Source organism: Apus apus, chromosome 1, assembly GCF_020740795.1.
Source record: "Apus apus isolate bApuApu2 chromosome 1, bApuApu2.pri.cur, whole genome shotgun sequence".
Classification (NCBI taxonomy): Eukaryota; Metazoa; Chordata; class Aves; order Apodiformes; family Apodidae; genus Apus; species Apus apus.
The window spans coordinates 112,597,101-112,613,006 of NC_067282.1; the positions used below are offsets into that span (position 1 = coordinate 112,597,101).

Genomic DNA, 15,906 nt, shown 5'->3' on the forward strand with positions numbered 1-15,906 from the left:
AAATATTAATTGCTCTATGACAAACAGAGGACAGTGGATTGAGGCTTGGGAGGTTCAAACTGCACTTGAAAAAGTAAAGCTGTTTCACTAGGAGAGTAGTGCAGTGCTGGAACAAGTTGCCTGTTCCATGCTCTGGGGGAGGCTGTGGGATCTCCACCTTTCAAAGTGTTCAGAGCTCTGGTGGACAAAGGTATGGCTGATCAGATAGTGGGGACCATCCCACTCTGAATGGGAAGTTCGGCTAGATGACCTCCAGAAGTCCCTTCCAGCCAACAATTCTATGATTCTGTGTCTTGTAGGTCTCGTGCCATACCTGCCACCATACCAGTGCAGTTGTTCTGTACACACAAGCGTAACTGAAAGGCACAAGGTGTCAGCCAAGTCCTGCATGCTGGCAAAGGTTGGGTAGCAAACATGAGCCTGTGTGAAAAAAGTTCAGAGAATTCATGGACAGTAAAACTCATGGCCCTTCAAAGTTATCAAAACCAGTAGAAAGCACTCAAACCTATATCTGAAAACATACAGCTGGACTCTCTGGGCTCACAAAACACTATCCTCATGCACCAAACTAATTTCCTATTTAAGGGACGAGACCCTTAAATGGGACATTTTGAAATGGTAGGCAGATCATACTGCTTAACTGCAAGCTAGACTGGAATGTAAAGCAATACAAATAATTTCTCTCCAAGTTGGATACCTACACCACATATCCCATTGCCAAAATATCCCGAAGCCTCAGTACTTTAGCTGAACTTTAAAGATAAATAATTCAACTGTATGTGGTCTTCCCATTCACCGTGCAGTGACAGAAAAAGGGAATGGCAAAGTGGGAAACAATCAAATAATGTAATTAGTCATGCCAGCCATCTTCAAATTGCCTGTTAAGATTAATTTTTCCATTAAGGCAATGCTTTCATTTCAAAGCAATTAATTTTACAATCTGTGCTATGAATCAAAAAACACCATTCAGAGTTGTCAACACATAAAGCCACTAAAAAAAAATATAGCAGGATGACGGAAGAGTAGAAATGAAAAGACAACATTTAGATTTAAAAAATCAACCACATGCATTAGTCCCAACAATTCCTCACACCTTCTATGCTGGGGGGCTGGCAGACACCGTCTTTTCATATTTTTACCTGTGTCAGCACTCCTTCCTGACCATTGCTTTGGGTCAGCACTCCTGGGCCCAGCTTGATGCAATGTCCCACCTTGCCCTACCTCTCCATCCTGTGCCGCCTCCCGTGCCCGCCTCCAGCCTGTGTAGATTCTCCCAAGCATTTCCATGACCCCAAACGCTGCTTTCCTTCAAACACACACACAGCTCCCCACCTAGATAGGGATGTGCTCAGCCAGCCAGCTTCTGGCAAGCACAGGCAATGGAGCCTCTGGCTGACCAGAGACCTTAATTTCTTTCTTCTCTCTCCCTGCTTGGCTGCACTCAGCATGTCTTACTCTTGAGGTTCAGGTGAGCTCAGACTGGAGGTGCAGAGGGGTCCCTACTACAGCTGGGCCATCTCCACCACAAAAAGGGCAAGTAGAAATCACTTGAACTGTTGGAGGCATCACACACTGAACCAGCTCAAACACAAGGAGAAAGGACAGGATTTTTTCCAGACCTTACTTTATTTTAATCCCCCTTTATTTTATACATAGCAGATCAGCATTTTACAAATGTCAGTGTCTAAGTTTAGATATGCCTGTTATAGTTATGTAGCTTCAGAAGTATTTCCTATCTCTGGACTTACTCAAATTAGCACTAATTTGTGTAGGGCTATGCACATTTGAAAGTTGGGTGCTCTTTTTAAGTGTTAACATCAGGAGCCAAATTTCAGCTCCTCAGCAGTAAAATATTTGGCTAAGCAATTACATTACTAGCATTTTCATTTATCTTCAAATTTTTGCTCTTCAGGTTTTTTAGAGATCAGCAAATTCACCATTTACTATTGCAATGACTATGGAATTCTGCGTAAAACTATTTTTTCCTCTATTTTTACCTGTAGCAGGAAGCAATAACACTCTAGTAAGCACCTCATATATTGCTAAGTTGCAAATATCTTAGATATGTAGCTTTGAATAAATTCCAAATAAAAGGTACACACTGAGGGCTTGAAACGGAAGTCAATAGTACTGGTAAGAAAACTGATATGATATTTTACCAGTAGTAATTTCTAAGTAATTGAAAGCAAAACTATAAGTATGTCTGTTGCTGTCAGTTGCAACAGTTCTAAATTTGACTTCAGGCATCAGCTTGAAGTGATTACAAAGAAAAAAGACATTCAGATAAGTTATGATAATCAGAAAACCCAACAAGCATATATTTCCCTGTTTACATTTCCAGCTAAGGCAAAATAATGACAGCTTAGAAGCACTGAAGGGGTGTACACAATTGGTATATATATGTCAGTGTCTGAGAAGTCCTTTGAGACAATGATAACAAAATAAATTATATTCTTCCACAGTATTCTTCTGTCACTTGCAGAGTGTCAGACCTTTCAAGTCAAAAGCTTTCTCCACACACCTCCTGGTCAACTCCATGATTAAATAAGAAGAACATTCATATACAGACTAATAGGAGCTGGGGGTTAATGTCAGGCAGATTTCAGATATTTCAGATGTAGGTCTCATACGGAAGACAGGTGATATGGAACCAGAATGCACAGTCAGCTGTTTCTGAATCTTCTTTCTCAAACTCTTTTGTCTTCTCTCAGTGCCTCAAAAAATGATAAGAGCTGTTGAAAGGCAGGACGCTTTTCCGGTAGCTAAATGCAGCAAAGATGATAGGTGTGGTTATTTAATTTTAAAATCATTCAGGAGCTGTAGATATCTGTTATTCTGTGGTGACTAACACAGAAAGGACAAATGATTCAGGAACTGTATCATTCAGGAAAATCATTCAGGAACTGTAGATATCTGTTATTTTGTGGTGACTAAGATAGAAAGGACAAATGATGATGGAGAGGTACCAGTAATGGTCCTGTAGTTGTGGAAGAAATCTAGACAATTAACTTTGTTCAATATCTAAATTTTCAATCATTAAAATTAGATAAGGAGAATATAAACCTGTACATTATATTGATGTTGAAGGGAATTTTACTGTTGTTTATTTAAACACATGGTTCTGAAAAGAAGGAAGCCAATCTTCCTTTGTGCCCTGTTTCCTGTACAAACATCGTCCTGAACTAGACTGCTATATAGAGTGTACTACATACAAGCAATGGCTTTTATAAGAGATACTTTCCACTCTGAACATCAGTTCAGCTATCAACAGGGACTCCTGCTGACTCCCATTATTCTGTTTTCTCCAGTTTGTACGTGCAGATGTACTTACCTCATGCCAGCAGTTGTACATTATCTGGTAGATGATGTCTGAAACCATTTGCGGTCTATAAAGTCTGTATCCTTGAGAAACCTTCTCAATCACCTGCATGTTGTCATAAAGCTCATAGGGCTGCTTTCCCAATGTGAACACCTCCCACATTAAGATACCTGCAAAAATAATCACAGCAATGGAAGACAAGACACGAAAGTCAAGAAATGCAGGATAACTCCTTGTTTCCGGAACAAGATACAGATCCAATGTAAACCAGATCAGACGCTTTATAGAGAACATTGTCCAAAGAAAATATGGACATGACTGGCAAGTGTGATTCTGTGCTCACATGTAAAACAACTTCTGTTGCAGGAGAAAGTAAAGTTAGATGCTGCAGTTAGTTATAAAATATGTTTCATGTGAACAATGATAGAGAAGACCAAGACATAGTGATCCATATATAAAAACACCCCCTTTTATATGTGTGCATGTACACAGAGAGAGGGAAGAAAAAAAAAGTAAGGCACCTATGGGTATCATGTTTTATAGACTAATAGGAAAAAAAATTACTGTTATTTTTACGTGAATGGGACACATATTCCTTTGGTATCAGAAAGATTTCCAAATATTTTATACAATCCGCTGCACATACCTATAAACACTGGATTATATTGAAGGAATAGAAACACTGGGTAATATCATAATCACTAATTCATAGTGATGGCTTTGCAAGAAACAATTTTAAGTGTAAATGAACATGTCATAATTATGCCAAACATAAAATAAAAAAAATAATTTTGATATATTTATTTAATATTGAATCTAATACTGGCAGTAATGGTTTCTTTTGAAAAAGTAATTTATTGGCTCTTTGACTTCTCTTCAGCTGGAAGGGAACTGGAGCACTGTAATGTCACAGTGGGATCAGGACAAAGGTTCCCAGCTTTCTGCAATGAGAACATTAAAAAACTAAGATTATTTGTTCTCTGACATCTGTTTTTGGGATATGAATATGTCAGTCCAGTTCTTTAGCTCTTTAAAGATTCAGCAGGTAAAAACAACCAAACAAGAACTGATGAATCCTCCTTTCCCCTTGCTTCCCCGTATCAATGGACAGTATTAAAATGAGAAAAGACCTTCTAAGGAAAAAATTCTTATTGGAGTTAATGCCAATATTGAAGTAAAAGACAATAAAACCTGGAGCCATAATTTCATTGAAAGGAGAAAAATGTAAATACATCACCAGAAAATCCAACTTCTGATTTAGTTGCATATGTTATAAACAACTAAAGGGCATGAATGAGCGATTTCTCTTTGGAGTTTTCCATATTAGGAGACTAGCTGAAGTTAAAGATAAGAAGCCCAGCATTTGGAAACAATTTCAGCTGCTTTATTCTCCATTTTTCAATGTCAAGAAGAGTGGGTTGCTAATCTTTCATCAGCTTGACAGCTGCCAAAATTTTCCTACTGGAGGAGCAAACCCGTGTAAGTGGAGTTTAAGCCAGCTCACAAAACGTTCCCTTTCCTTGACACTTTTTGCAGGCTTCTAGAAACACTGAACTGACTCTAGGGATTTGTAAATCATACCTGGAAAAACACTGAAGTAGAATTTCAAATATTTGAAATTTCTGGGTAGAAAGCGATCTTCAAATGTTTCTCATTTTTGCTGAGGTACAGCCCTAGCTCACACAGACTGTCTTTCACAACTGGCCTGTGCACAGAGTCCACTCTGACCTCTGTGACTCACAGAATTGCTCTTTTGACTTGGGCAGCACTGATTTATGATCTAGACATGCCAAAGATCCTGCTTGATCTCTACTTCCAGCAGTTTACTGTATTAAACACACATATATCAAATGAAGAGTTTCTATGTGTCTAAAAGAAAAAGAGTAGGGCTGAAAAAATCCAAGGAGGATAGGGTTTGGATGCATAAAAATGTTAAACAAGAACACAAGCTCTAGCTGTCTTTTACATTCCTTTAGTGTGTAAATGTCTAGCATTTCTGCTTAGTAAATAAACATAATAGCATTATGCATACATATTTATATATGAAATTCCAAAACATACCAAAGGCCCATACATCTGACTTGCTGCTAAATTTGGTGTAATGAAAAACTTCCGGTGCTGACCACTTCACTGGAAACTTGGTACCTAATGAACTTACATACAAGTCATCCAGAACATACCTACAAGGCAAGAACCAAACTTGATTGTGACCGAGTGACAATACAATTAAATATCGTTTACGGCTTCTTCCTTGTACATCACAAGGTTCCTAAAAAAAACCTGGGCAGAGTCCCAGATTTCTAAAGGATACCTGATAGAAGCATAAGAGATCATTGCTATAAATAAAGAGATCAACAGATCATTGCTATAAATTTATTAGAGAAATATTGCAGAATCATAGAAATGCCTTTTGTAAGGCCTCCTAGTCCAGCCTCCTGCTCAAATAGGATTACCCTGAACATCAGATCAGGCTGTGTAGCCAATTCTTAACAGACTCCAAAGACTGCAATCTTGTAGTCTGTCTGACTGACATGTTTCACTGTTCCACCATCCTCCTGGGGAAAAAACTTCTCGTACCATCCGTTTTGGACTTCTTGAGCTACAGTATGTAGCCTATGTCCACTGCTATGTCACCTGGCACTGCTAAGACTCATTTGGATCCATAGCAAGTTTAAGTAGCTCTAGGCAGCTTTTAGATCCCCTCTTAGCCTCCTATTCACCACATTAAACAGCATGTGCCCTCAGCTTCTTCTCAGAGGACATGTTCTCTAGGCTGCTCAGTCTCTCCAACTTCTCTCAGTTGAGGCTGATGATTAAGATGTTTGACTCCTAGGTGCAGAACTTGAACATAAAGTAAACTCTGAGATTTAACAAACATGACAAGTGGAATCCCTCAGCTGTGACTGGCCTTTCAGGCTTTACTTTTTGAGAGAGCAGAATGACTTTATTCCAACTCTGTAAGGGCTTATGGTCATTAATGGAAGGCAAGACAAAGAGCTCTATCACACCCTGTGGTTTAACTTTCCTGACAGCCACTTGCTACCTGATCAATGCCACTAAACTATATACACTAACATCTTAGTTTCATGAGGCTCCCAGTTCTTTTACTTACCTTGTCATCCCAAAGTCAGATACTTTCACAGTAAGATTGCTGTCAACCAAGCAGTTCCTAGCAGCCTTTAGTGGAGAAATGAGAAAAGAGATGGAAAAAATACAAAGAGGAGCAAATAACATTTTATCTTGGTAATTTGCTAATAATAATAATTTCTGTCCTCTAGCATTTCAATGAATAACTACCTTTTTTGATTAAAGCAATTAGGTTTGGAACTGTAAGGGAGCAGTAAGTAGCTCTCTTATTTCGCTCTTTGACTATTGATTGAAAAACATTCTTTACCATTATCCCAGCTTTACAAATAAGGACATTGAGGGATGAAGAAACACAGATGAAAAACCCACATTCACCTAGAGAAACAGCCAGAAACTAAACCCTCTCTTTCAAATGATGTCCTACTCCAGGGTCTTTTTCAGTAGTCTCAGAATTTACCAAAGCAACAAAAAGTGACAAACATTGACTGGCTTATTTGCAATGCACCTTGAACAGAATGGAAAAATGAAAGGTGATTTAAACAGCTTGATTCATGAAAAGTTCAGTATAAGCTTAGTTCTGCTAATTATCGCTTGAGAACGTTTATCTCATGCTTATTTTCACAGAATCAGAGAATCATTAAGGTTGGAAGGGACCTTAAAATCATCAAGTTCCAACCCCCCTGCCATGAGCAGGGAACCCTACCACCAGACCAGGTTGCACAAAACCTCGTCCAACCTGGCCTTAAAAAATAGCAGGGATGGGGCATCAACAACTTCCCTGGGCAACCCATTCCAGTTCCTCACCAGCCTTAGAGTGAAGAATTTCCTCCTAATATCTAACTTAAATCTCTCCTCTCTCAATTTAAAACCATTACCCCTTGTCCCATCACTATCTTATCTGATGAAAAGCCCCTCCCCAGCTTTCCTGTGGCCCTTTCAAGTACTGGAAGGCCCCTATAAGGTCTCCCTGGAGCCTTCTCTTCTCCAGGCTGAACTGCCCCAACTCTCTGAACCTGTCTTCATAGCAGAGGTGCTCCAGCCCTTTGATCATCTTGGACCCTTTCCAACAGCTCCATATCTTTCCTGTGCTGAGGGCTCCAGAGCTCTACACAGTATTCCAGGTGCAGTCTCACCAGAGCAGAGGGGCAGGATCCCTTCCCTGGCCCTGCTGGCCACAATTCCTCTGATGCAGCCCAGGATGCAGTTGCTCTCTGGGCTCCAGCACACACTGGTGGCTCATGTCAAGTTTCTCATCTACAACCACCCCTAAGTCCTTCTCCTCAGGACTGCTCTCCAGCCATTCTCCCCCCAGCCTGTATTGTGCCTGGCGTTGTGCCAACCCAGGTGCAGGACCCTGCACTTGGCTTTGTTGAACTTCCTGAGGTTGGCACTGGCCCACCTCTCCAGCCTGTCAAGGTCCCTCTGGATTTTCTGCCTGTATGCTTATTAATGTCTGTTTTAATATACAGTTTTCAATCTGAAATCAAACTCAAGTTTTATTTCTGCTTTCCCATGATACACAGCCAGTTTTTCAGAAACTGACTTTATATTCACAACATGAATTCTGCTACTTAAGTTGTCTGATATTGCTGATTTATGAATCTGAGTACAAAAAACGGTGAGATAAGGAGTTAACCTCTTTGTTTACACATAAAGGCAATTCTTTGAAAGAGTCAGCAAGATGTGTAAAATGCTACCTGAGGTGACTAAACCCCTCCTGGAAAATTAATCAAGTCTGCTACAGAAATTGTCACAAATCTTCCAACATATTTTTGCCCAGTGTTAGAAAGTGAAATACTGCTACTGCTTCCAAAGGTACAGTGCACCAGAAATGTGGCTAGGTTCAATTTAATGGGCCAATAAAATAACAGCTCATTTCTCCAAAGCCAGCTTTCTTGAACACTAAGTTTTGCTTACAGTTTCAGACCAAGTCCTTGAGAGGCCTCATCCGTTCATTGAGCATAATTTTAAATACTTGCTTGAAAACTGGGATATAAATGTACTTGAAAGAGCTAGGTTGCTGCAGACTTTTAAGTTCTGCTGATGCTTGCAATGCACCAGAGTAAATTCCAGTTTATTCTAGTAGTGTTTACATTTGTTTTCTAAGATAAGTAGTTCCTAATTAGATAAATCCCCAAATCATTAAAAAAACCCAATCCAAGTGGCCCAGATCTTTAATGTTGCAGTACTTTTTCCTGGAGGACTACAGCATCATTGCACAGAACCCTTTACTTCAGCAGATTAACTTTACCCTTGGATTAGATCCTTGAGCATAGAGACCCTCAATGCAGACAGCACAATATGCAGTGCTGTAGAACTGTCAGCTCAGCTCTGAAGCAAAATGTATCAGCTTGTGAACAGTGCTGTTTACATGTGGCTTTAGTGCTTCAGAGCTACCTTCTATTGAGACAGCTGGGTGTCTCTCTTCAGCAGACCCCAATACTTTCTGGGATGAGGGTCAAAAGAGCTGGTACAGTTGTGGGTGATCCTGGAGGGTAGGGCTTAGTGGTGATAGGTCATCCTCCCTACCTTCCCTGTTCCTTTTCTCCTGTTGGATAGCTTACCAAATCTCTGTGTATGAACTGACAGCTCTCCAGGAATGCCATAGCATCACAAACATCATAACATATTTCCAGAAGCTGAAGGGGTTGTAGTTCCTTCCCATGACTCCTTAAGTAGTTAAGCAAACAACCATTAGGCATGTATTCCGTCACTAGATAGATGGGACATGATTTTGAGCATATACCATACAGTCTAACAAGTTTGGGATGATTAAGTCTCCTGAAAAAAATAGAAACAAAACAATAAAAAACTAAATTAAGATTCTTGTGCATTACTGTAAGTTTTGTTCTTTAAATATTAATACAAAATGCAGGAAAAAAATATTGAGACTGTATCAAGTCAATTTTAGACTTCAATTATGCGTTTTCAAGAAGAACTGAGTGTCCTTCTCGTGATTATTGTGAAACTGAGTATTGAAGAAAAAGCAACTTCATAGTAAAAATCTAAAAGGAGGACAAAAGTACAACCTTATTGGCGGGAGAAAATAGAACTGAGTTGGTCAGGTGGACCTTAGACATTAAGGTTTTCTACTAAAAACCTACTGCAAAATTTTCACGTTGAGAATTCTCACCATAACAGACAGTTAACTGAGAGGAATGTAGTGCATTCTTTCAAAATATGAGATATATTAAATATTTGTGCTCTTCAATTACCATCTCATGGAATTTCAGAGAAAGTTCTATCATCAGTACATCTTCAGAGTCAGAGCCTAAAACTTCAAGTCTCATGTTTGTATTTCTGGCATTTTTTGGTTATTGATCTGTCTCTCATTCTTGCTTGCAGGATGGCAGGAACAGCTCTCTGCCCATTACCATATAAATGCTAATGAAGCAGAGTTTTAAGTGACATATATGAAACCTCTGAAGTTGTGGAAGAGAGGTTCATTAAAAACTTTGTAGATGACCATATCAATCTTCGTGAAGTTCTTCTCATAAGACTTAAAATATCCTATATAGCTACCTAATTAGCTTGTGCCTAAAGTGCTAAACACTACTTAATTCTATTTTTAAGAAGAAATTCTCTCTCTTGCATGTGCTATACATTACTGATTAATGTTTGCAGAGATCATTATTTCCAAATAATTAAGCAATGCCAGAGCTTACATCATGGTCTGAGCTTCTTCTATTAATTCATCTTCTGACATTGCTCCCTCTTTGATCATCTTTATGGCCACATCATATTTTCCCTTCCACTTTCCCAGATGCACCATTCCAAACTGACCACTACCCAGCTCTCTCAACAGGACAATTTCTTCTCGTTTCATCTCCCAGACTCCTAGGGCGACAAAAGAAATTACTTTAGAAAAAAAACCACAACCAAATAAAAAAAAGCCCAGAAAAATTCAAACATGGCATCCCCTACCTGCAATGCTGTAATTTTACTCAGGAAGGATGCAGAACCATGCAGCACTGAAGCAACATACCTGTGTCTCAGCTTTATGTGTGAGTTATGGAAGGAGATTACACTTCCTACAAGGGTTGCTTGCTACTGCTTAGATTTAAGACTTATAATTGATTTGAGAAAGATTTATGCAGCAAAATATCATATATTTTCATGGAGGAGACTGGAGAACTAGTATTACCCTGCCAGCTAATGTGGTAAAGGCAAAGCATGAACATGACTCAGATGTGCTCAGGAAGGAAGCACGCAAGGTCTTGCACAGTTCATATAAGACCTGACATAAAATGCTTTAAAAAAGGCACAACATAAAAGTTGATATGAAATGCCTTTGCATTCATGTTGCCCTGGATGTAGACTAGATACAGTTGCTGGAAGGGATACCTTACTCTCTCAATGCTACACTAGACAATTGGAAAATACAGAAGGTGCTATTGACTGAAAAACCACCCTTCCCAAATTCTCTCATTGCCTCCTCAGTGGACAAGCAGAAATGGCCAGCAAGCAAAGATTCTGTAATCTCCTAGTCATTCTTTTCTTGGTGGCCAAGACTGACACCAGTTTCAAAACGGAAGTTATCTTCATACCATATCCTAATGAAGCTGTGGATGGTACTTTATTTACTTGTGTAGAAACTGCATGTCGGAGCCTTGTCACCATACCTGCAAAGAAAACTTGTTAAAGGTCACAATATATACATGAGTCTTCTGAAATCGAGGTAAATACAGGGAAACTAATACCTCCCCATCCCTGTCATATTACAGCCATCCAGGTAATGACAGATATTGAATATTCAGCAGCTGCTGTATCACTTCGCAAGACTGACCATTTTCTGTGCTCTGTCCAGAAGAAGTATAGCAAGAAGAGGTCGTACAATCCCAAAAAGCACTTCATAGCAAAGGACAGCAACTGTATTAGTTGTGAATATGTTAATTCTACCCAAACTCTCCCAAAAGATGTTTCAATATTTAGAGTATTCAGTATTGGAAGAGATTCACCATCATGCTGAGAAATCTAGAAGCCTAAGCCAAAACTAATCAAGTAGAAAGAACATATAGGATTACCAGCTGAGTTGTGCTGATAGTAGTGTACAAGCTTGGGAATTGATTCGAAACAGTAATTTTCAGCAAGGTAATACTTGCTCTCAGATGTTTTGTGCACATGGTAATGTTTGACTGTTCCTTTTTTGCTTCTGAAAAAAACCACAAAGTGCAGTACATGTCAAAGCCTTGCAAAATGCCTTCCAGCCATGTGTTAACACATGAGTAAGCTGCTGAATGAACCACAACACGCCAACCAGCCAAATAACAAAATATGTAGATGTCACCTGGAAGACTGTTATGCTTGCCTCCTTTCCCTCCCTTCACTCCTGCTGGCAATGTAGTACAGGCTCTTAGATCATTGGAGTCTTCTGCTGCATATGCTAATGTACTCTGATGGTTAGTACTTGTCTCCCAACAGCTAATCTAGAGCAAAAGACCGTCATATAATGCCCTTGTGATAGTTCTACATCTAATTTTGTACATCTTTCCAATCCTGTTCCACTTCCCCTCATTCTGTCTCTTATTCTTGACATATTGCTATTCCTCTAGATTATGTGCATGTTACATGTCTATGTTAAGATGAGAAAATTCTGGACCTTCATGCACCCTTTCAGGGAGCCACTGTCATGTATGGATTCAAAGACATTATATGACCTGAATGTGCCTGAGGTTCACCTTTAAGACAATGTAAAGACTTTGCTGTTGGTCAGTCACACCACGCGGCATGCCCATTGCACACTCATAGAAGTAATACACATTCTTTGGATACTCACTCAGAAACCTTGCTGAACACAGACACAGTGTACTTCCCTGCTTGACTAGATTTACGAACCATAAAAGCACCTTCTTTCCCCTAATTAAAGGAAAAACAAATAAATGTTACAAGGAACAATGAGGTTGGGATTAATTTTAGGCTTTCACACTGTAATGTCTGCAAAGGAGGGAAGGATATGTGACTCATGCAACCTTCTTTAAGGACTACAGTAGGACAAAACGAATTATCAATTAACCCCATCTCCTTCCTCATGCCCCCTCCAGAGGTGGTACACATTCTAAGACCAAAACCTTGCCCCATACATCCCATCTGAACAAGAGCTCTATCCACCAAATTCAGTTTCTTTTCATAATGTATTAGACTGATGTGTTTTCTATTGCCAAAGTATTTCTGAATTACTGATTAAGTGGGAAGATTTTCACTGCACTCTATTATATTTGGACTGTTTTCAGTCTTTATGTGGTACTCCACTACTAAATTTCACTACCCACTTTTATTTTTCTTAATAGTTTACCATAATGGGCTGGAAATTCAGAGTTCATTTAACAGCAACACCTCCAACATTCTAGGAATGGTTATTGCAGGGAGGAAAGAAGACTTCTAGAACCTCACATGCAGGACAAGGTTCATTGCTGTGAAGTTGAAAGGAACGGTCATGTCCTCTTAAATGTAACTGTTGTCAGGAGTACCCAGCACCTTTTGGGACTGGGACATTACTGCCTTTCTCCAGTGATTTGTCACACTTGAATTTCATTCCTGAACCCATGATGCAAGTCTAAGGGAAAGGACACTAAGCCAAGGTTCCCAAAGGGTCAGGTCATATCAGATTTGTAAGTGCCTGAGTACCAAGCAGACTAGCTGTGCAAAAGCAGCAGACCACAAGAGGAAAACTTGTTTGCACAACACTCAAGTGCAGAGCATGGCTGAGCCTGGTTCTCCTCCAAAAATCTACATGGACAAGTCCTTCTGCAGCTGTCTGCTGCAAAGACTTGTGTCTCTGACTAGTCCTGTGGTGCTATCCATCCTTGCTCCTCATCAGCCACATACAGCCACTGCTCAGTGGGCATAGCACTGAGTTTGCTCAGGTTTGTCTGTTTGTCAGGGTGAACTTCTTTTACAAAATTGTGTGTTTTAAAACCATCATAGTGGATTCCTCTAGACTGACCTGTGGAAAGAGCCACACTGGAGCAAACAATAAAGGGCTAGAGGTAAAAGCAAGAAGCAGAGCTTTGAGGGGAAATGCACTCAGTGTGGCTTAGTTCCAAGTGTATTTTAGAGGTCCATCATTTGTTCATTTGTGTAGAAAAGTCATTAGAGCATCCAGGCATTTTTTGAGATCTTTTTATCGATATCAAATTAACATGAGTTTCTAGCACTCTGCAATATTACAGTATTTGAAGCGCATCAGCATCCTCTAGCTACACAGCATAGCAAAGACAACAGACAGAAACATTTCCATGGTTGCTCATGTACAAACAATAAAGGATACGTAGGACCTTCTGACGAAGGAGCTGCTCACACTGGGCACGGGAGGTATTACTAGCATACCAACTGCAAAGAGAAATATTTGGCCTATTATTTACAGGCTAATTTCTGATAAAGGCACAGCAGACATGAAAAATTAGAAGCATTCAAAATATTTTCAAAACTGCTTTTAAAAGCCAGAGAGTAGACTTGTGACTTCTCCTGCATGTGTGAATTTAGGCCATGAGAAAAAAGGGAAACCACTAGTTCCCATCTGCTTCCTCTCATCCATTCAGTGGGACTCCTGAAATATCTGTGCCTACTCAGTGACTGACTTTTTATAGCAAATCCTTAGAGGAGAATCCTGCTGCTCTAATGCTCTGCCAGAAGTAGTTTGCTCTGTCTCCTGCAGGTCATGACATAGCTGTCTCCCTAAAAATTGGGAGGTGCATAATTATCTTCTAATCTTGAACCTTCTGGTTGTCATAATATTTAAGTATTAAGTAAACTGAGAGATCCTAAGTGGAGGAAAAAACCCCAACATGGTATGTCAGGTCAGTTCAGGGACCTCCATGAATTTGTTTTGAATAGCATTTTACTTTTGTCATCAAATCACAGAATGGTTTGAGTTGGAAGAGATATAAAAGATAATTTAGTTCCAGCCCCCATGCCCACATAGGCAGGGACACCTCCCAGTAAATAAGGTTGCTCCAAGCCCCATCCAACCTGGCCTTGAACACTGCCAGGGAGGAGGCAGCCACAGCTTCCCTGGACAACATGTGCCAGTGTCTCACCTCCCTCACAGGGAGGAAATTCTTCCTGATGTTTAACCTGAATCTACTCTTGTCCAGTTTAAAGCTATTACCCCTTATCCAATTGCTAGGATCCGTTGATTGGAGTACCAGACTGATTTGCCTAAATGCCTTTTTTTTGTCTGGAAGCAAATATATTTGTGCCTTTGGAAGTCTACATGCTGATTATATATCCATAATTATTGTGATTATTACAACAGCCATATGTAGGATACCATTGCTCTGGGTATAGTAGATAAGTAAAATGGAAAGCCAATCTCCACTCAAAGAATCTGTTGGTTGTCCTGAAGACATATTCTGTGTACTCACTCATACTTAGCAATACTCTGCTCTTCTGCCAAAGCCTGTTCAGTGACACTGGAGTTTTCACTGCAAAGGAAAAAAAAAGGCTGAAATTGTGTAAGATATCTTCCTTGGGTTTAAAGTAATGCCATATGCATTTTTGAGTAGTTATATCATGGTCTAAGGTGAATATTGCAAGAAGTTGAGACATATTTAATTGTCTGGATTTTTAATGACTTAGTAAACACACAGCTTTTCCCCTTCCCTGTGTTGAAAAGCCAAATATTCTCTGTGCATGCTGTGATAGGTAATGAAACTACACATTCCTCCAATGAATTTATGAAGAGATTTCATCTACTTTTTCAAAATTTATGTGGAAGATTTCCAAAACTGCACAACCCTCAACTTGTCAAATAAATGTTCTTAGAGTAACAGACAACAGAAGGCGTTCATGTGGAAGAAATAGAGGCCTTTAAAGTAAGCTCTTGTGCAGAAATAATGATTCTTATTTATGCTGCCTTTTACAGGATACTGTAAGAGTAGGGTTTGTTTTAAAGGAAACCTCTGAATCTTGTCTAGTATGGTTTACTATGAGACAATCTGCTATGTTTCAGATTTTTGTTCGAATACTTAGGCATACTTTTAATGCTTATGTCATGTCATCCTTACTGAAAGGAAAAAGATGGGTGTGATGTCTCACTTTGGCAGACCTGGATTCCCTTTGCCCTGTACAGAACTATTCACGTAAATACAAAGACAGGAGGGTGCTCGCAAGGTTGATTTAATGCTGAAATAAGAGTACAAAGATTGAAATCCCAGCATCATTGAAGTCAGTGGCAAAACCCCCATTGATTTAAATGAAACCAGGATTTTCAACTGATGTTTTTTTGCATGAATGTATGAATCAAGAAGACAAATTGTATCTGCTTCTATACCTTTCAGGAAATCTTATGCTTAGTACTCAGAAAGTTATTTAAAAGAAAAATATTCTAGAAATATTGCCTAATCTTTACTAGAATGGGTGAGGAAAACACTTAAGCAGTGGATGGCTGCATATTGATTCACCTTGGCTCATCATCATCCAGAGATAACTTTTTCAAGTAAGTGCTCGGTACGAAACCTTCATTCCTGCAAAATAAACAGTTCACAGCTTAGCTATCATAC

The 15,906-nt window shown here is 39.5% G+C and overlaps 1 protein-coding gene across 1 annotated transcript in view; it reads right to left on the reverse strand.

The window, feature by feature from the left end:
• Positions 1-2,687: 2,687 nt before the first annotated feature.
• Positions 2,688-15,906, reverse strand: part of BMX (BMX non-receptor tyrosine kinase) — a 28,003-nt gene continuing 14,784 nt past the window's right edge. The window contains exons 7-17 of the mRNA XM_051615106.1: positions 14,770-14,829; positions 13,681-13,735; positions 12,183-12,262; positions 11,431-11,558; positions 10,954-11,028; positions 10,072-10,243; positions 8,971-9,187; positions 6,432-6,496; positions 5,381-5,499; positions 3,332-3,489; positions 2,688-2,762 (exon numbers count right to left, since the gene is read on the reverse strand). Of these exons, the coding sequence (XP_051471066.1) occupies positions 2,688-2,762; positions 3,332-3,489; positions 5,381-5,499; positions 6,432-6,496; positions 8,971-9,187; positions 10,072-10,243; positions 10,954-11,028; positions 11,431-11,558; positions 12,183-12,262; positions 13,681-13,735; positions 14,770-14,829 (1,204 nt within the window). The remainder of the gene's footprint in view (positions 2,763-3,331; positions 3,490-5,380; positions 5,500-6,431; positions 6,497-8,970; positions 9,188-10,071; positions 10,244-10,953; positions 11,029-11,430; positions 11,559-12,182; positions 12,263-13,680; positions 13,736-14,769; positions 14,830-15,906) is intronic.